This window comes from Heliconius melpomene, chromosome 14 (genome assembly GCF_056956725.1).
Source record: "Heliconius melpomene rosina isolate 202511_hmr_F chromosome 14, ASM5695672v1, whole genome shotgun sequence".
NCBI lineage: Eukaryota > Metazoa > Arthropoda > Insecta > Lepidoptera > Nymphalidae > Heliconius > Heliconius melpomene.
Genome location: NC_140402.1, coordinates 5526591 through 5547292, shown reverse-complemented (window position 1 = coordinate 5547292; position 20702 = coordinate 5526591). Strand labels below are relative to the sequence as shown.

The 20702-nt window shown below is 34.1% G+C and overlaps 1 protein-coding gene across 6 annotated transcripts in view; it reads right to left on the bottom strand.

The window, feature by feature from the left end:
* Positions 1–20702, bottom strand: part of Dscam4 (Down syndrome cell adhesion molecule 4) — a 180072-nt gene that overhangs the window by 22890 nt on the left and 136480 nt on the right. For all 6 annotated transcript variants that reach the window (XM_085197069.1, XM_085197072.1, XM_085197073.1 and 3 more), the window contains exons 8-12: positions 15351–15535; positions 13945–14217; positions 12561–12665; positions 3196–3340; positions 2737–2999 (exon numbers count right to left, since the gene is read on the bottom strand). In XM_085197069.1, the coding sequence (XP_085053195.1) occupies positions 2737–2999; positions 3196–3340; positions 12561–12665; positions 13945–14217; positions 15351–15535 (971 nt within the window). The remainder of the gene's footprint in view (positions 1–2736; positions 3000–3195; positions 3341–12560; positions 12666–13944; positions 14218–15350; positions 15536–20702) is intronic.

Genomic DNA, 20702 nt, shown 5'->3' with positions numbered 1-20702 from the left:
TGCGAGTTGACTGGCGGAACTTAACGCCGCGCTTTGCCTCGGCACCAAAGCGAAGTTATGAAAATATTACATATTTCATTTACTCGAATGGCAATCGAACCCACACTGTTTCACGTTTACAGTCACATGCTTGTGCCCCATAACTAGCTTCAAATAAAGTCCATATAATTAAAAATATTTTGTCTATATTAATGTTTCTACATAGAGATATATGTTAATAAAACGAAATAGTAGGTTCACATGGAAAAATAAATAACATATATAATTTGAACTGTAAAAATAAAGCTAAATGAAAATATCCTGCCATTTGTTGGAGTTGTAAAAGTTATGTTGAAATATGACGCGCTATTTGGCCAGCTTTCGTAAATAATAAGTTGTGTTTAACTTTTTATATTAAAAAACTGGAAAAGGTCGGACAGAAATAAAATTCTGTATAAAACTTTATACGGTGTAGTATTTTTTTTTACTTAATATAAATTCAGTTACGTAATGCTCCTTTTATTTTGACGTATTTCCAGCATGATTCCCCCCCCATTTGAATTAGAACCTAGTAACTTGCCGATCTCATTAAATGAGACCTATTATAATCTGTTTGCTATTTTTTTTCAGCTTCAAGCTATATCCTGCAAGTAGCAGGTTAGGCAGAGGAAGTCTAATGTTAAGACGCTCTGCTCCCTACTTTCCGCCAAATTCTGAAGGCATTGCTTGTAAGTGGTGGAACTCAACGGCGTGCCTTGCCTCGACACCAGAGCAAAGAAATGAAAATATTAAATATTCCATTTTGTCGAATGGGAATCGAACCCACAACCTGTCACGTCTACAGTCATACGCTTTTACCTCTGGGCCACGACTGGCCTCAAATACCATAGTAATTGCAAATCTAGCTGCGAATGTCCAGGAAAATAATATAGGCCATTTAAAGGCTTCGGACTAATGAGATATCTATGAAAAGATAAGATCGTTGTTGACAAGGGTCACAGAGGAAAAGGAAAATTACGAAGGAGTGACCGGCGAGTCTTAATTTGATCTTACCCAGTAATTTTGTTAAACGGGCTACGGATTTTACGCTCTGATATTTTCTTTATATGTCTCTTTGATCTGAGTGAGGAAAAAGTGTTGTACAACGAAAATAGATCATCTTTTGCCAGGTTTTTCCGCTGTAAGTGATTTTTGTACTGAATTCCTTCAGCTTATTTAACGTTTATATTGGATTTTTTTTCAATATCAGAGAAATTTAGTTTAGAGAAAATTATGACCTGAATTTACTGTTTTAAGATATGTAGATGCTCTAAGCTTAGAAAAAAGTGTAAAGCTAATATGAATCTGGGGCGTTGTTGGGTCACAATAACGTTGTCACATTTTATCTTGAAAATGTCAACAATGTTGTTCTGGAATACTGACGTCATAGAGACATCCGCACCATTCTTTGTGTATTTTCGCCTTCGCGCACTCGCCCTAGTTTCCTTAACGACCTGTTGCTAAGAGAAAGTTCCTCCGTCTCCCTTGAGTTTAATTCGATACTCTTGCACTAAAGTGTCCTTTCAAGCGGTTGGTTAAATCTGTAATATATTTGATTTTCTCCGTCGTTCCAGCCGTTGTGGCATTTACTCTATGCTCTGTTTGATTTTCCGGTTGATACACGGATTGGCTAGGACGTGAGGCTTATGTTGCTCTGTTTAAACTGGGTGAATTGTATTTTAACTATGAAGTGCTACTATTATAGGGTCGAGGGTTTGGGTAAGACCTCTGTCACATTGAATGTAATAGATCTTAATAAAACTGACAGAGGATGCGTTATACGTTTTCAGGCAATGGACGTTTCCTAAAGGATGGGCTGTTATTGTGTTTCTTTTTTTTCTGTATGTGCTGGGCTCGCCTGTAGCTAGGTAGGCAGAGGAAGTCTAGTGAGAAGACGCTATTTTCGCCGTATTCTGAAGGCATTGCCTGTTAAATGGCGAAGAAATGAAAATATTAAATATTTAATTTTCTCGAGTAGGAAACGAATCCACAAGCTGTCGCGTTTATAATCGAAAGCTTGCGCCCCTGCGCCACAAATGGCTTAGTCATTTTGTTTATTTTCTCAAAAGAAATATATCATTTTATTTATACAATGTTGTAATCTTGATATTGTTAATCAAAAGCCTTAAAGGTAAGTAATACTTTTAAGAAACATAACTCTGCAAAAGGGTAACAAAGCGGAAGAAACGCGAGACGAAAATAATCTCGGAAAAGCATCAAGACGACAATTCAATTTTAGAATGTAATGGCACGAAATGAAAAAAAACATTCATTAAACAAGACGGGAGGAGAGGAAAACGCCATAGTCCGTTTTGTGTAATATCTGTTTCGCTTTAAATACATTTATTAAAATGATGTGTTTGTTTTAATTAATTATATCTTGCTTCTAATTTGTGTATTTTTGCAGTCTTAATTACATTTGTGGTCCAGCGGTACAACGGTGTGACGCAACGGTTTTGTGTTCGATCCTCACTCAGGGGAATGAATTAGTGTTTATTGATATTATAGTTTGTTAGTAGTGTTGTTAGTTCCACCACAATCGAAATTGGGGAACGGGGTGTGTTCACACTAGGTTCCTTCTTCCTACCCTGCTATGTGTATCCCCCATACAACGAGAGGCTATTTTTTTTCTTAATTAAAGGTAATATTGTCAGGTATTCAAAAATAAATAAATGGTCCAAAAATACTAAGTATTTTTGTATGAAATATCAAGCTTACCTCTTTCCCACGTGATCGATTCAATCGGATATCCGGCTACAGGACATTTAATGTTTAAATCACTTCCTGCAACCGCAGTTACTTTGGGCATCTCCCGGATATACGGGAGGCCGTATACGTTGACCCTGGCCGCGTGGACTGCTTTACCAGCAGAGTTGCTGGCGACACACGCGTACTCGCCGCCATCTTGCTCAGTGACGCGGCTGACGTTGAGGTGGCTGACCACGTCGTCTTGGAGGGTCACGTGCTGGCCGACGACAAACCTTCAATTTAAAAAAAAAAAGAAATATAGAGATAAAAAATATGTAAAATAAATTAAAAATAAGTAAATAACTTGGTTTTTAGGCGATTTTGCGAATATCCCAATAATGTTTCTTAAGAAAATATAATAGACGGTTTCTAAATATAATAAGATATATTACTAACTATGATTTAAAAATAAAGTAATAACATTTTTACCTTGAATTAGTAGGAATAGGGAATCCATCTAACAGCCACGAAAATTGGGGTGGAGGATGACCCATCGCGACACATTTGAGTGACACACTTGGCCCAGGCTGAAGTGTCTGCTCCGAAAACCAATATACCAGCTCGGGCTTGGATTCTGGGAAATTATTAATATTATTTATATTTTCATTGTTTTTATTAGAGATAAATAATGATTTTATTTGCAGCATATAGGTTTTTGAAAAAAAAAATGATATTTTCATGAATATTTTAAACAGTTCAGTTCAGCTTCATTTATGCTATCACGTGTGTAGGATATGCAGAGGGAACTTAGTGTTAAGACTTCTGGAGGCATTGGGTGTTGAGTAGCGGAATTCAACGCCATGCTTTGCTTCGACGCCAGAGTTCTATGTTATAAAATTACTACGGCGTAGGCACTAATATTTTTAATTCAAATAATTTCATCTAGCATTATCTTTAATTACCCTAATGGCCTTAAGAATATGAATGAAAAACAAACATCGCAGCCGTTGCACTGTTTACTTTGAAAAATATTTTCCGCGAAGATAAGAGAAATAAATGCCTCTTAATTTCTAGAGCGTGAGGTCGAAGCGAAATGTATGGCTAGTGGGGATCCAGTTTAATTTACGCTTCGACTAAGCGGCATAAGTAGTTAAGGTATTATGGAAATAGGCGGGTCGCAAATCCGGCCCCTGCGAGCTCTGGCACGAATCTTTATAGGACGGCGGTTACGTAAAACTGTATGAAATAATAGACTATATTTTTTAATTGATGAGTATTTATATAGGGATTTTATATTTTTTTTGCTTTTTTTTAATAGATTAAAACCCAGTAATTAATTTAGCTTAGGAAAGACGGTAGGTGATGTACAGATAATGATTATTTTTGTAAATAAATATTTTTGAATATGTAGAAAAAATAAATAACTAACTTTAAAGGCCATCAAATGTTTATTGCTTCGCTTAGGAATCAAACTCACAACTAGTCGAAGTAAGAAACATTTAATATTTTCATTTCTTAACTGTGGTAACGAGACAAAACGCGGTGTCGAGTTCAAAGAGAGAGAGAGAGAGTCAACACGCAATGCCTCCAAAATTCGGAAAAAAATACTTTTAAGATCTTTACATTCCTGAATAACAATAATTCCTCCGCCAAATTCAAAGTCAGCCCTATTAGCGAGAGTGGAGGTGAGAAGTAAATGGAAGCTGACATTAACTTTGCATTTACTTATTTTAGAATATTCATTTGTTTGAAGACATACAATTAATAGTACTAGTTTCGCCATTTAACACGCAATACCCCCACTTCGGAAAAAAAGTGGGGAACGGAAGTCTCTTAATAAGTTTATGTCTACCCTGCTATGATATCTTATAATAATAGAATTTTTTAAATATATGTGACATTTTAATTTATTTTAAATATTAAGTGCATATCTAAAAGTTTTATTTCTATTTGGAAATATAAGAGGGCTATTCGTTCGAAATACAGGTATTTCATAATAGGATAAAGTTTTATAAGACATTTAGTGTATATTATAGACGTTCACCATAAATATGGCAAGCGGGCGCACCTTAGCTTCGTTCCATACGAAACTAATGCTCTTAAATGCACTTAAAATGTTTGTATATATTATGCAAATATTTAAAGAAAAATTCTCTCGTAAATTTATAAATATTATTCTATGCATTTATATTAGCTTCACGTTCTATCCCGCATCTAGAAAGATAGGCAGAGGTAGGCATCTAGGAAGGTAGGGCACCTATTGCTAACACTCTCTCTTCCCCACACTCCGCCGAATCATTGAGAAATTGCACATGGGGTGGCGGATTTCAACGCTTTGTGTTACTATTAGTATCTATTAGTTAGAACTAACTATAATTGCTTCTCCCGAAAGTTCCCCGTGAGAATTCCAGTTAATTCTTCTTCTACCTTATACTAGTATGTATTTCAACACGGACTATACGAGGAAAATACAAGAAAATACTAAAAAGAATTAAATGTTGCCTAGGTATAATTATTAGGAAGTAACAGATTCTTCTTTTCAAGTCAAGCCTAAACTTATTCTTGTTCGATTGCTTTTGATGTTAAAGAGGAACTCACCGATTATATGCTTACATGTTTCTTTTTATTTTCGTGTATTTTCTGTACGTAAGGATGGATAAATAATAGCTTTATTTTATAACCACCAATAAGAGAAATAAATAATAGTTTTAAATATTATTTTTATATTCAATACGTGAAAATCGAACCCAATGCTGTCTCATGTGCACAAAATCTTCACCTTCATTAGGTTTTTTCAATGGAATTCCAAATATTAAAATAGTTTTAAATACAGCATTTCAATCATTTTTGTTGTCTTAAGAAGGCAAAGGATAGTTATTTTCACATTATAGTATAAAAACGATGCTAACAGATACTTTGTTTCTCTTTGAAAGTTTAACCCAAAGTTATTACTTGTTAACTGGAACTTGTAAAGTTCAGCTCCTTTACATTTCATAAGCAGACGAGTAAAATGCTGATGTAGTTTAATACCGATATACCGGTAGGTATACGATGAGCGCTCGCATATGAACATATTTGAATTTGAAATAGATAATGCTTACTTGAGAGTTCTTTTTTCAGCTTCACGAAATTATCTCGCTTGGTAGGTCTCGTGGTCGGTAGGTGGAGAGCCTAAATGGTAATGTTAAGACACTCCGTTCTCTAATTTCTGCCGAATTCTGGAGGCATTATGTGTTGATTGGTGGAACTCAACGCGTTTTCCTTCGACACCAGAACGATGAAATGAAAATATATATGACGGCGCGCTGCTATGTATTAGTTTTAGTTATAATTTCGCAATTATTACATTTCGATTTTAATTGAGTTATGTAATGGATTATATTAGAAGAATATTTAAAATGGAGCGGGTAACCCCGAAGAGGGTAGTAGGTGTAGCCACGAATAATAGCGGATGTCATTGGTTGACAGCTATGGCGTGAGATGTTCACCAATTAACCTATTGGCTCCTAATCTATTGTAATTTTGCTAATCTTGTAAGATTTATTGTAAAACTGTTATGTAAACGAGTAATAAGACATTGTGGAATATAAGTGTGACTTTTATTAAAACATCTCTGTTCCTACAACGCCCACAAATGAATAGTGAAAGCCAAGACCGCTTTGAGGCCCCTTCTGATGCTTCTACATATATATATTTATGTCCTCGAGTGAGAATTGAACCCACTATCTGTACATGCTTGAGCCCTGCGCCACACCTGGCCTTAGGTTTATTTTATTGCTACAAAGTTTATATTTTCTTGAACTAAAAATATAATATGGCTGGATTTGTAATACGTTTGCATATTCTTTCATTTCTTTCATTCTTCTTTCATTCCATAAACTTATGCAGCATTTGCCATGAGCGAGTTGACGAACAGCCTCGGTATACCGTTAACGTTTAACTTTCGGCAATGTATGGAATGTAATGGACTTATATGTTTTGGTTTTTGTTATGCTTTATATAATAGCGATTTAACTTGGCAAAATTATTCATTATTTTCATTTCCATTGGGGCCAGTCGTGGCCCAGTGGCACAAAGTGTGACTGAGGTATAAACACGGTAGTTTGCGGGTTCGATTGCCGTTCTCTAACCCCAAAAGTAAAGAAAAATTATAACAATAGTATTATAAACTAATCTTTAAATGAAACATAATATAAAATGAAACCAGAACACAAATTGTTAGAATGAAGTGAAGCTTTGTAAGATTTTACATTTATTCGCGGTCTTTCTGAGACAGCAGTGCCGATCGCGTCTGGTTATGTATCTCGTTCTAATCCCTTTGATAAATTAATCTCCCCTTTCACGTTCTACTGTGGGATCTAAAGATTAAATCTTTTTAAATCACTTCACTGAAAATATTACATTGTTTTTGACAACTCGGAAAATGGTGAGGTTTTCCTTATTTTTGATATAGAAATATAAAAAAATATTAAATTCTTAGGCTTTATGTTAAAAAAAATTAATTGATGTAGTCGTGCACGTCGTAGCGAAGGGGCACAAAGTGTGACTGTAAGTGACTGGTTATGGGTTCGATCCCCCATCCCAGGAAATGAAATATTAATTTACATTTCTATTTTCATTCCTTCACTCTGGTGTGGAGGCAAAGAGCGGCGTTCAGTTCCGCCATTCAACACTTAATGCCTCCAGAGTTCGGCGGAAGGCGGAAAGTAAGAAAAATAAGCTTTGACAAAATATAATTTTAGCAACTCATTGAAGTAAAAAAAAATCCATATATCCTACTGAAGCAGCGGTCACAAATGAGACGTTTTAACAGAAGGTACCACTTGCATAATTTATACACTCGACCCGTCTCGCACGACACGCGGCATTATATATGGTGTTGCCCGTTTTTAACCGCAACATTTTTGCCCGCTTAACATGTGAAATATTTTAAAAGGGTGTTGCCAGAATATTTATGTTGGAATTTTTAATAGGTCGCCCCCAATATGGTGCTATTGAAATAAAATTTTAATCAACCAATACTAAGGGTGTCCATTCTTTTTTTTAATGTTTATTATAGCTGTATAGTTTGTGTTTTTTTATAATATTATAGCTGTATAGTTTGTGTTTTTTAGAATAAAATTCAGCCGTTTTTTTTATGAAAAGTATAGATTTTAAAACGTATTGTAATAACTATGAGTTGAAATTTCTGTTTCTTCATTAATTAGTTGTACTTTTTCATATATGTACATTTACCAATGAAAACACCATAATTTTATATCCATGAAAATGATTGGTAAATATGAAAAAAGTTGTAGAGACAGAAGTGGCATCTGCTGAAGTACAGCTTCACAATACAGTTGCAACCACAAACAATAATATTTCTATAATAACCAAATAAATTATATATTTTTTAGCTTCACGCTGTATTCCGCAACCAGCAAGGTAGACAGAGGCAACCTAGTGTTAAGACACTCCGTTCTCCACTTTCCGCCGGTTCCTGGAGGCTTTGCGTGTTTAGTGGCGGACAACAACGCCGTGCTTTGCCTCAACATCAGAGTGGAGAAATAAAAATATGACATATTTCATAGCCTCGAGTGGGAATCGAACCTACAACCTGTCACATTTACAGTCACACACTTACACCTTCGCGCAACACCTGGACTCAATAATAAAATTATATTTAGAAAATTAAAAAGCTTGTTGATATAGTTTATACATCCCGATAGCGAACGTGTGTGCATTGCGACGGCTCTCGAGCCCTGAAGAGAAGCGACACCAAATAGCGGGGAGAGAATTGACAATGAGTCGAAAAGGCGTATATTTCACTTGGTTAAATTGTAAAATGTACCTTAAGGGTAGGTTATACGATCTTAATTGGTATGACAAGGTATGGCTTTTAGTACAGCATTCCTCGCTCCAGGCAGTGCCCCGTCCCTGGGACTCTTTGTTTGAACTGAAGAGCTGACTGTAATAGCTTGCAGCGGATCCGCGCTTAAAAATGGACTTTTAAATATTTTATGGTGAAGCCGACGGGAGGATAAAAAGTTGAACATTACCTAGTTCGATAGTGATTATGTTATACTGATCGGGTTTTATGAGCTGTTGGTTTACAGCTTTATGGAGTAAGGGTAACTTGGTGAAAATTAATTTTTATATTACACTAGCGCACCCGGACGCGGCTTCGCCTGCTTGAACTGTAAGAATATTTATTAAATATATTTATATATAAAAAATATAAGCCTAAATCGAAATAAGCTAAAAAAAGAAGACTTATTATAAAAAAAAATATCTGAGTAATTGAAATTATCTTGTATAGTCCATTTTTTTTAAAATACTATTTTTTATATACTTAATTAATATGTATATTTTATTATTTCAGGTATCTCAGGGAAGTTATAGAAAATTTTCCCTTTTTTTTTCACTCTTTTCACAAAACAAACACTGATTTAATAAAAACACAACATTTTGGATAGTAGATCCAATTCTACCTAATTATGAAAACGAGACTATGAAAGCCTGTGAAGGCACCTATTATATAGATATACGATATACGGAATAAATATACCGCTAGGGATTAGAATTCGAAACATTATTTCGATCATGATAATGTTAATAACAATAAAAAAATCGTGTTTGCTAATGGTATAATCTGATAACAAAAAACTAACGTTTTGGGATTGGAATTTGAAAAAACCGGACAAGCGCGAGTCGGGCTCACCCATTGAGCGTTCCGTACAAAAATTGGAGCTTTTTCTGAAATTCAAGCTTAGCTTAGCCGGAGCCCTTTCATCTGATACCACAATTGAACTACCTTTACATATCATTCTACAAATATATAGTTTTCAGATTTTGCTGCATCTTGCACATAGCAGGGTAGACAGGGGGAACCTGGGAACCTAGCGTTACGACGCTCCCTTCTCTTAAGACATTTCCGTGGGAGTGCCTATCGGCAGAGGAAGACTAGTGTTAATTGATATCAAAGTTAATTAATAATGTAGCAGAAAAAATACATGCCGTAATCTAAAAAAAAGAATCCATGTATTTGAAAACACAAAAGCTGTTACTCCAAAGCTTTTGGTTCCATGCATTATCTAATTTAAAGTTTCCTTTGAACGAAATAAAACGAAACTTGACAGAGCTGCGGGGCTCAAACACGATGAATCTAACTATCAAACTTTATCCTAGGCTCATTTAGGCACTGTTGCCTTACAGCGAAGAATGTAAGTTGTGTATTTAACTTTATTCTGACAGTTAAATTACAGCGAATAATGGAGTAAGAAATACATAGATATACATCCCGATATATGTACATTATATTTATTATAATTTGACACAGTGTACCCCACATATCCCACATAGCTATAGGATAAGCATAGGGAACCTGGGAAGCTAAGACATTCCCTTCCCAATTTTCCCCCTGATCCTGGAGGCATTGTGTTGGGCATAATGTCGGTACTAAACACCACGCTAACAGAATGAAGAAATGAAAATATTAAACATTTTCTTTAATGTTTTAAATTTTTCTTTCGACTTGCAATATGGAGGACCTGGGTCTATTTGATTATAAATATGACTTAGATGCATTGCATTATATTCATAGAGATGTCCTAGAAAACTATTATACTTACGAGTATTCTGTACAAGAGCTTTTCCTACTTTACTGTGGAACCATTTATTATAACTTTAATAAAAATACCAGCTATTTCATACAATTTATAGCGACAGTCAGGGATAAGTATATCCTTTTAATACTGCCTTCTAAACTATATTTTTTTTAGCGTCTCGTTGTAATTTGCGAATATCAGGGTAGGCAGAGGGACACTCCGTTCCCGACTTTCCGCTAATTTTTTGCGGCATTTAATTAAGCGGTGGAACTCACGCTTTAAAATATTAATAAATAATAATTAATTCCCCTGGCTTCAATAATAATTATTCATTTATAATTAAAATAATGTACATACTAATTACTGTGGATTCTCTATAATAAAACATAAGCTTTATAAAGTTAACAATATAAATATTTACTATAAGCTTTCAGTATTAAAGTTGCGATCACGTTTCTAGTTTCAAGTTTCCTTAGAACAAGATAAAACGAAGCTTGACAGAGCCTCGAGCCGCACATAAATACATTTAACTTACTATGTACTTATTTGAACAATGTCTCGAAAATTATTGTAGTAGACATGTATTTAAATCTATGTTTGAATATGGCCTAGTTAAAAACGAGATAAGAATATAAATGAGACAAGTAATATTAATAATACTACTTGGATTTCATTTATATGATTAAATGAAAAAAACACTTTCATGCTATATTCCGTATATAGCAGGGTAAACAGAGGGAACATAGTGTCAAGGCACTCCGTTCTCTACTTTCCGCTGAGTTTTTCAGGGCAGTAACAACCTTATACCTCAGCGTAACGTTGGCTTCATTGTTATCATCTATTTTGAAGAATTATTTTTTTTTTGTTTTCTAGTTTTTTTTTTCTATTTGTCGTTCATTTCATGAATTTCACATCTATCTATATATATAAAATCGGAAGGTCACTCACTCATCACGAAATCTCAGAAACTACAAGTGCTAGGAATCTCAAATTTTGCATAGGAGTTACTTATAGGACGTAGGTGCTCGCTAAGACGGGAATTTGCAATATTCGACTTCTAAGGGGTTGTTTTTGGGGTCGAAAGTTTGTATGAAACTTCGTTACTACAAATGCTAGGAGTCTCAAATAGACGTAGAATAGTCTCATAGACGTCACTAGGACGTAGTCATGGAGACAGAAATTAATAATAACATAGTTCACGCGGGTGTAACCACGATAGGGCCGCTAGTCTATCTATATACGTTGAATTTGTCTAAAATGTATCTGTAAAGGTTGAGGCTGAAGCTTCGGTCCTCACGCGGGGATATAAATTATTATTTATTAATATTTTCACACAACATGCAATACCTGAAAAATTCTCATATACCGTATATAAAAAATAATCCATGAATTATAAGCATTTTGAAATTGCGTTACAGTACTTTCTACACCTTAAATAACATATATATCTAATTTTAAGGCTGTGGTGGACATAAATAATAAAAAAGACGTTTTTTTATAATCCTATTTACATTGCTCTCAGCACCGACGACCGACTGTTTAATTTTCACATGGAACGAATACACATACCTATATAAGTACTAAACATAATCTACAGCCTGATTAAGGCGAAGTGAAAACCGCAAAAAATGCCGAGAAGAAAAGTGCAGGTTTTTTATGTCGTTTTCTCTGTCTGCCTCACAAGTGAAAGACATTGAAGCTCAGCTACACTCAGCTCTTACTAGTAACTAGTTTTAAGGTGTTAATTAATTTTAAAATTTTCTAAATTAAAAGAATCTCTTAAAATTTCGAAGGTAAGAGTTTATTTTTTAATTTAATGAGAAAATATTGATTTATATATTAATTATATGAGAAACGTGATATTTTCTTTGTGTTTTGTGTAAAAATGTATTGCAAATGCTTGCCATGTTTGTTTTTTTGAGTCACGGTCATATATCAAAGGGAACCTAGTGGAACCTTCTCGGAACTGAACGGTGCGTTTATGACCTTCTTATTTATAGTCTTGTCTTGTCATTATTTAGATAATTTGCAAGCATATGATTCACATTTTCTTGCTTAGGTGCTTCTTTGCACAAATTTTCCTGTTTTACTAGTTTTACGGTGTTGGAAGAAAGATGTACATTATCAGCTTCTCTCCTGTTAGTTTTACTTACAAAGTAATTTATTCTATAATTATTGATTGTATGAATACATTTTCTTAGAAGTTTTTCTACCTACCTACATATGCTACAAATGAATATAATGATAGAATACAGTATTTATTTTTACCTCTGGTGCCGGTAAAATTCCAGTCGTTGTCGTGAGTGTGGGTGTTTCGTGCGAAGGGTGCGCGCCTCGATCGGTTCCCTGTAGCTCGCCCCCGGCCTTCTGATGCTAGGAAAAAAAAATATCTCATTAACGTCCATTTAGATATATCTAGGTTGTACATATATGTTACCGAAAATCTTTATAGCTTTAGTATTTTATAAAATTACCGAGGGCAATGTGTAAAATATCCGGGGATTCTAGGCTATGTATGAAATAATATGAATATATACAAATAGTTTGCCTAGGTAATGAATAAAATTCTTAGGGATTGTTTAAAGTAAATACTGTTCCACCGGCAATGTGTAAAATAAATAGATCTCGGTTCATATTTCTATATTCGATCTACAGATTTAACGTAAGGTTTTTAAATACAAATTAGGTTTTAGAAAATCCGTTAAATCTATAGCGGCGGTGGCGTCCGTACATTTGTAAGTACCAATAGAAGTCTGCATGAAAAGCAAGCAAATACACAATTCGCAACAAGTATATTGCCAGCCTGCTCCTTCCTTGCTCTTTTATAATACACATATTACCATCTGCTCATTCGGTAGTAGCCTAGTATTAATATTTGTTATATAAAAAGAAAAGCTTTTATAATGTTTAAGATTATACTTCCTTACATTTCATTTGATTTTATTTGGAAAATTCTTAAAATGCGAGGAACGCCAAAAAGACAAAATTAACTTATGTAACCTATTAAATGGAACACTATGATACCATTTAAAAGCTTCACGCTGTATCCCGCACACAGGAGGGAAGGCAGAGGGAACCTAGTGTTAAGACACTCCGACAAACAAATTAACATTTAATATAGTATAAAAAAAAGTGATTTGAAATATTTATTGAGAATATTTGGATTACTTGTCTATAAAATGTGACAAAGCAACAATGTTATCTTTAGAGGAGGCCCGTTTAGTGGAGGGAAATACGAGATGGGAGGAAGGCATTTATTGGTAGTACAAAACGTCGCACCCCTTTATCTCTCTATATGCGAGTACCTACATATAGATGTTTAGTTGAAGAAAATCTGATAAAAAATGTTTATCTATTTAGAACTGTCTACATTATGTAGTTTTATAGTGTTTTGCTATTAAGATTTAAGAATATTTCCCAGATTTTTTTCAAATAATCAGTTTAATGCTATTATATTTTTGTTTTTGTTTGAAGTAACTTCGATTTTCTACCTGGGAGAGGTAAAAATTTAGTATTTAATATAATATGTATTATCTATAGTGTTCATATTAACTTATGAATAGGAGTTAGTGTTTTAAATACCCAATAATCTCCAAAATAAAAAAGAAAAATGTAAAAATTTCACATAAACTTACATAAAGGCCATACTTACCATCGATAATATATTCCATAACCCCATACGCCTGATCTCTGGTGTTGCTCGCAAAGCACTGGTACACCCCCTGGTCGTTTTGTTCTGAATTTTTGATATGTATCCTTAACCCATCCTGGGATATCCGAACCCTCTCCGTGTCCTTCAGCACTTTGCCATCATGTATCCAATACACCACTTCTATGGGGTGACCGGACACTCTACACTCGAAATTGACATCTGCGTTGGATTTTGTTCGTAGTAATTCTGGTTTTATACGGACGGATATTGGTTCTGTAACGATAGTGTGTGTTTATTTTTGTGTAAGTAAAAAATTATAATGTAACTTTATTTAGTATTTATAGGTATGTGTGTATTTTTAAGTTCTGTATTATAATTTCTAGAGTCGCTAAAAAAATGTAATTTAGTCGGTAAATAAAAAATAAATAAATAGGTTACTTAAGTAAACTCTCAATTTTAATTATCTTTACGTTAAAAAATCATTATTAAATTATTACTATACTAGCGACCCACTCGTGGCTTCGTTCGCTTAAAAATGATACAAGTCAAATTATACATTTTTAAAATATTATTGTACCCCATGTTAGTTATATTATGATTTCTAAGCTAAATTACTGTAAAATGTCATCTAAATCCGTTTAACAGTTTTTACGTGAAAGTGGAACAGACATCTTCACAAGTATAATATAATAGAATTGTAAACTTAAAACATATCTCGAAACAACTAAAAGTTCATATAAAACCTATAAATACAGGAAACTGAGAACGAGAGATCGTTCGTTCGTATTCATGCATGCACTTGTATTTATATGTGCGTGCTATTCACGTCAGGCTCTGAGCAGTGAGCAGCGAGGCCCGCGTGCGTCGAATATGACAGAAAAATATGTTTCTCACGCACGAACAACTTCATAAGCTTCTGTTGTAAACAACAAAAACTTTACATACGAACATAATCTAGATTTGTAACAAAAGCTGTTTTTATAGTGAAGTTTATATATAAATATTTTAGTTTTTATTTTGCTTAATTATTATTAATTATATGAAATACCTTATTATATGGTTAATTTATTTGTCTAAGAATTTAATTGATAGTTTTTATACTTTGGCATTGTTTAGGCTTAATTCGGCAGAGTGGCAGAATTTAACGCCACGCTTTGCCTCGTTACCAGAGTAAAGAAATAAAAAAAAATAATAAACAATAATTTATTCCCCCGAGCGGGGATCGAACCCAGTACCATCGCGTATAATCACTTACATGCGTCACGTTAGCCTCATGGATAGAAGTGTTATTATGTTACTTGTATTACTATTACAGAGTGGATATTATTAAATGAATATTTTATTTTTCACTATAAGGCATACACATACATAGTATAGCATTTATACTTAAAACAATTCAATATTACCTGTAACAATGATAGTGAAGTGAGCTGATTCACCGCCAGCAGTGTTGTTGAGCCAGCAGATAAACCTGCCAGCGTCCTCTCGCTGTAGCCTTTGTATGCTGAGCAAGCCACCTAGAACTGAGGCTCGTGGCCAAAGCGCTGTTTTCTCTATTGGTATTAATTGCTCGTGGTGTTCGCGAAACCACCTAGAAAAAAGATTTCTTATTAAAATTGGAAATGAAGACTTAGATCTGACAATGTGAGGCCAATATAACTTGTCTGTTCGTTAGACTAAGATTATAATTATACGTCGAAGTTTCAAATAGGAGTAATTTAAGTAGTTTCTTGGTCTGGTTTCCAAAACTACGTGTACTTCGCTATGCCCTTGTATATGGAAGATAAATTGTAGAGTGACTTCTTAATTCCTTCCACCTATGCTGAAAAATCTAAAATTGAATAAGTAACAATCAGTGAGTAAGTAACTGTACTGCACAGTCAGGTTTATTGATTCGTTTAAATTCCTCGTCCTTTAAATTCATTTTCACTAGAATATGCCGATATTAGAACATAATTATAATATTGGTAAATAAATAAATAAATCAGCTTCACGCTGTATTCCGCATACAACAGGGTAGGCAGAGGGAACCTAGTGTTAAGACACTCCGTTCTCCGTTTTCTGCCGAATTATGAAGGCATTGCGTGTTGGAACGGAACGCGGAACTTAACGCCGTCCTTTGCCTCGACACCAGAGCGAAGAAATGGACATATAAGTTTTGTATAAATATTTCAGTTCCTCGAGTGGAGATCGAATCCATAGCTAATCGTTTTACAGTCACACTTTGTACCCCTACGCCACGACTGGCCTCAAATAATATAGCTAAATGTTGGAAATGAATTAGTGGAAACACAAATTCAATTAATGCAAATATTCCCAATGTCAACGGCAATATAATTTCACGAGCGTACAATAGTTTTATTTGTTTACATCAAACACTAAAACAGACTCTCGGTATGCAATTCAACGGGATTCGTAGTAATTGCACAACGCAATAACGGAAAGGAATCCGTTCTAAAGCAAATTATAGGGACCGAGGAATTAAACATAAACAAGTCAATGCTTATTGTGCAAGTCTAAAGGATGTTCAACAATCTGTAAACTAAATTGTAAAAGAATTACATATATAATTACCTTTTTCAGTTTCTAACTTTTACCCATTTTATAAATTTAATTATTTTCCTGAAGAAAATGTTCTCTTTGAAAAACGTTTCATATAAAGTCTGTATTTTTTTAAGGCTAACCTGGGAACCTAGTGTCACACAGGAGTAATACACTCCGTTCCCATTAAGACACTACCGTTCTCCATATTCTCGGCTGGCCTTAGCTATATTTCAAAATTTTAACGTAACCAAATGAGACTGTTTTTAACCATTAAACTCTATCTAAATACTTAACTACAAAAAAGTGAGACAGTTAATAATGAAATAAAAAGCCGTTGCCACAGTGTTTAGTTAAAAGCTAGGTATGATAATGAAGCAGAAGCACTATATTGGATTCGTTATATCTTAAGAGATATTGGAAGTAAATGTCATCTAATATCCTGAGGAAATTCACGAAATGGCTTCATCACTGGAAATCTCCAATGTTCGAGTTAGCTTCCTTTAAGAAATAGTTTTCAAAAGAGTCGAAATGCAGGAGACATTTGCATTCTAAAAGGCTTCCGACTGTGGTCTGAAAGAAAAGTTATGGCGGTGGCAGCTCGAGTCAAGCATAATTTTTGAATTTGCAAAACGTTAAAGTTATCTTGTCCGCTTATAAGAATAACTGAACAGGAAATGTGATGGAGTGCTGATAGAACTCGTGGATTTTGTACAAAAGGCAGTTCTTTAACTGCTGCAAAGGTAATTTAGGTTCGACGTTTATATAAAATATTAGTTTTCGATAATATTCTCTCCAGTCCTCCAGTTCAATTTAGCTAATGGGAAACATTCGATCAGAAACAGTTTTCTACAAATGTTACCTATCTCGTTACAATATAATATAAAGTGTAATTTTATTTTTTTACTGGTCTTAAGATCCAGCTCAATTTAAAAACATGAACTAGTGAGTGACTGAACTCAACGCCGCCAAAACATCGAATAACGGTAGAAAAGCGGAAAAGTAAAAAGAATTCGTTCCCCCGAGTGGGAACCTTTTTAATGGCAGCTGCTTTTTATTGTATATATATGTATGTTATACATTTAAGCAAGCAGTTATACCTCTAATTACTGAACCTAAACAAATATTTAAATCGTAAAGTTTACTTAGAACAATAATTACAAGTAGGTAATGTAACGAGTCCGTCGTCGCATATGGACTCGAGCGTGAGTGCGTAAATGCAACAGTTGTAGGTTCGATTCCCACATTAGAAATAAAATATTTAATATTTTCATTTCCTTGGCAAAGCCTGGCGTTGAGATCTGCCACTAAACATTCAATGCCTTGAGAACTCCGCAGCAAGAGCGGAACGGAAGTGTCTTAATGGGAACAGAGTGTTTTAGCACTAGATTCCAAGGTTCTCAGGTACGGGATACAGCGAGAAACTAAAGAAAGCTACAAATATATAAAAAAATGTAATGTATGGATGACAACTAGTGATTAAGCTTATTTTTTATCTTTATTGATAAAAAAATGCTTATTAACTTTAAGCTATTTACAGTTAAAAAAACTAAACCATTATAAGTTTTTGCCGGTCAAAGAGCTCGTCCGACTCAGTACTTATTGTTTGAAGTTTAAAGGAAAATTTCACACAAAATTACTTTTACTGCGCTAAAAAGTTATCTTTTGCTACAAAGTAAACGTTCACTTTTATAGAAACTAACTATTATAATGTACTAGATAAGTGAACTGAATAATTCTTACAAGTGAATATCTAAGCCTTTGAATTAAAGTTACTACTATAAAATTTAAATTATGTATTTAGTTAAAATTAAATAGGAACAGAATGTTAATAAAAATAACCATACGCCATACCTCGAGAAATTTTAGTCAAAGGTGGAACAGACTGTCCTAACACTAGGTTCCCTCTGCGTATCCTACTGCAGATATAAACAATCAATCAGGCACAAGTATATGACTATAAACATTCGAGGAAATAAAATATTATAGGCAATGCGTGGCGTTGAGTTCCTCTGATCAACACCCAATGCCTCCAGAATTCGGTGGACAAAGGGAAACAAGAGAGTGTCTTAACACTACGCTTTCTCTGCCTATCCTGTTGCGTACGAGACACCTCGTGAAGCTAAAAAAACTAAGTCAAAGATGAGGGTCGTCGTGGCACAGGGACACAAGGATAGATTCATGGTTGTGGACTCAATACTCAATGCCTCCAGAATTCAGTGGAAAATGAGGAACAGAGTGTCCTTACACTACATTCCCACAGCCTACCCTACTGTGTGGGTTACCGCGTAAAGCTATAAAAAAACAAGTCAAAGATAAGACCATGTGTTGCCTTGTTCCTTTTTCTACATTCTACAATACGAGTACGCTGCAATGCCATCTACTTAATACATACATCGTGAAACACCATAGAGAGGTTTCATTACTGGAATGTGCTCGAAGATGCTTTCCTTTTTTAATGAGATACCAAGTACTTGATGTATCTATTAACAATGCTATTGTTCTATTTCTAATTATATTGTGGTCACGAAAGTAACTAATATATTATATATTAATCTGCAAGGCCAGTCGTCGCAAGAGGAGAAAGCGTGTGACGTGAACGCGACAGGTTATGGGTTCGATTCTCAGTATTCCCACAAACCGCCACTTCTGCCACTCAATACCTCCAGAATTCGGCGGAAAGTGGCGAGCGGAGTGTCTTAACACTAGGTTTCCTCTGCCTACCCTGCTACTTATTGAAGACGATATTGAAGGCACATTAAACAAAGTCAGATCATGATGATCACTTATAGATATTTAGATATCATTAAGGCAGCAGCGTAACCAAATAAACAGAAAAATAAGTTTATTGGTGTTTTAATACTCCTTATTTGCTCCCTAATTGGAAAGAATTAACCTTCAAAAACCTTGAAAAATTTAGGTAGTATATTAGTTTTGACTTTTGATTAATCAAGTAATAAGGTAACATGTTACTTGGGACATATTAATAGTGACGTGACATGTAAAGTAAAGGTAAATTGGCTTCTTGGCTGTTAAACACCGCATGGGATTACGAGATTGCGTTCAGCCCAACCCTAAATCAAATCAGGGGTGAAGACATAAAAAGTTGCTTAATGCCCTGGAAATGAATTTTGGGGTAAAGTGTGCGCTTGTTTTGATATTTAATATAACCTTCGCTGTTAGAGTTGAAGTTGTTATCTTTTTTATATTTTATTAATTTTTATGTGTATTAATATAAAGTTATTAAAATTTCAAAAATATATCAAAATATTATACCATTTTTAAGAAAATTAATTATAATTTAGTTTCTGTAATTGTCGTTTTTCTCAACTGTCGAAACATTCCATGTTTATTGGCTATTGGAGAGGTGAGAAATGTGATATTTAAGTCTCATTTTTTTGGTCATAATAGGCAGAGAAAATCTAATGACTGTCCCACAGTTGATTCTATTACTTCTTAACAAAAATAGCACGGGAAAAGCATAGGGTGATACATCCCAACCCCACAAAAACAACGAGATCGGAAAAATAAAAGTTTTAGCAAGTTTTTAAATGTAAATAATAAATATGAACCGAAAAATAATTATCGTGTTCACTCATAGAGATATATTTCACAACATTGCTGCGCTATTATAATTTCTTTATTATTTTATTTTTAGAGATTAAATCGAGATTTTTATACACGGTATATGGTTCTAGTGAGCCAATATACTTAATTGAAAATCTACTCTACTATTAATATACCTTTTGTAATATTAATTATCTTTATTGTAACATGTAAGCAAAATTCTTGTTTATTCAGTTGAAATAAAATATGAAATTTAATACTTTCATTTGCATTCATTTCTCTACCTTGAAATTGCTATACATTATTCTTTATTAGGTATATAATTTTATGATATATAAAATATAAAACCGCAGTATATTTTAATTAAATGTATAGTATGTCTATAATATGCCACTTTTAGATTTTATAGTATACCTATAGTGCGGTTAATTGAAATGAATATAGATTTTCTTAATAAGAACCGAATATGTAGAGCATCATTACTGTAAATAGGTCAACAGTTAAGTAATAACTAAAGTTTTTATTTTCAATTTTAATGTTCAATATAATATAATTCATGTTTAGGGTTCCGTACATAAAGGGTAAAACGAGATCCTATTACTAGAAATGCTGTTTGTTTGCCCGTCTTTCCGTCTGTCAGCAGGCTCTAT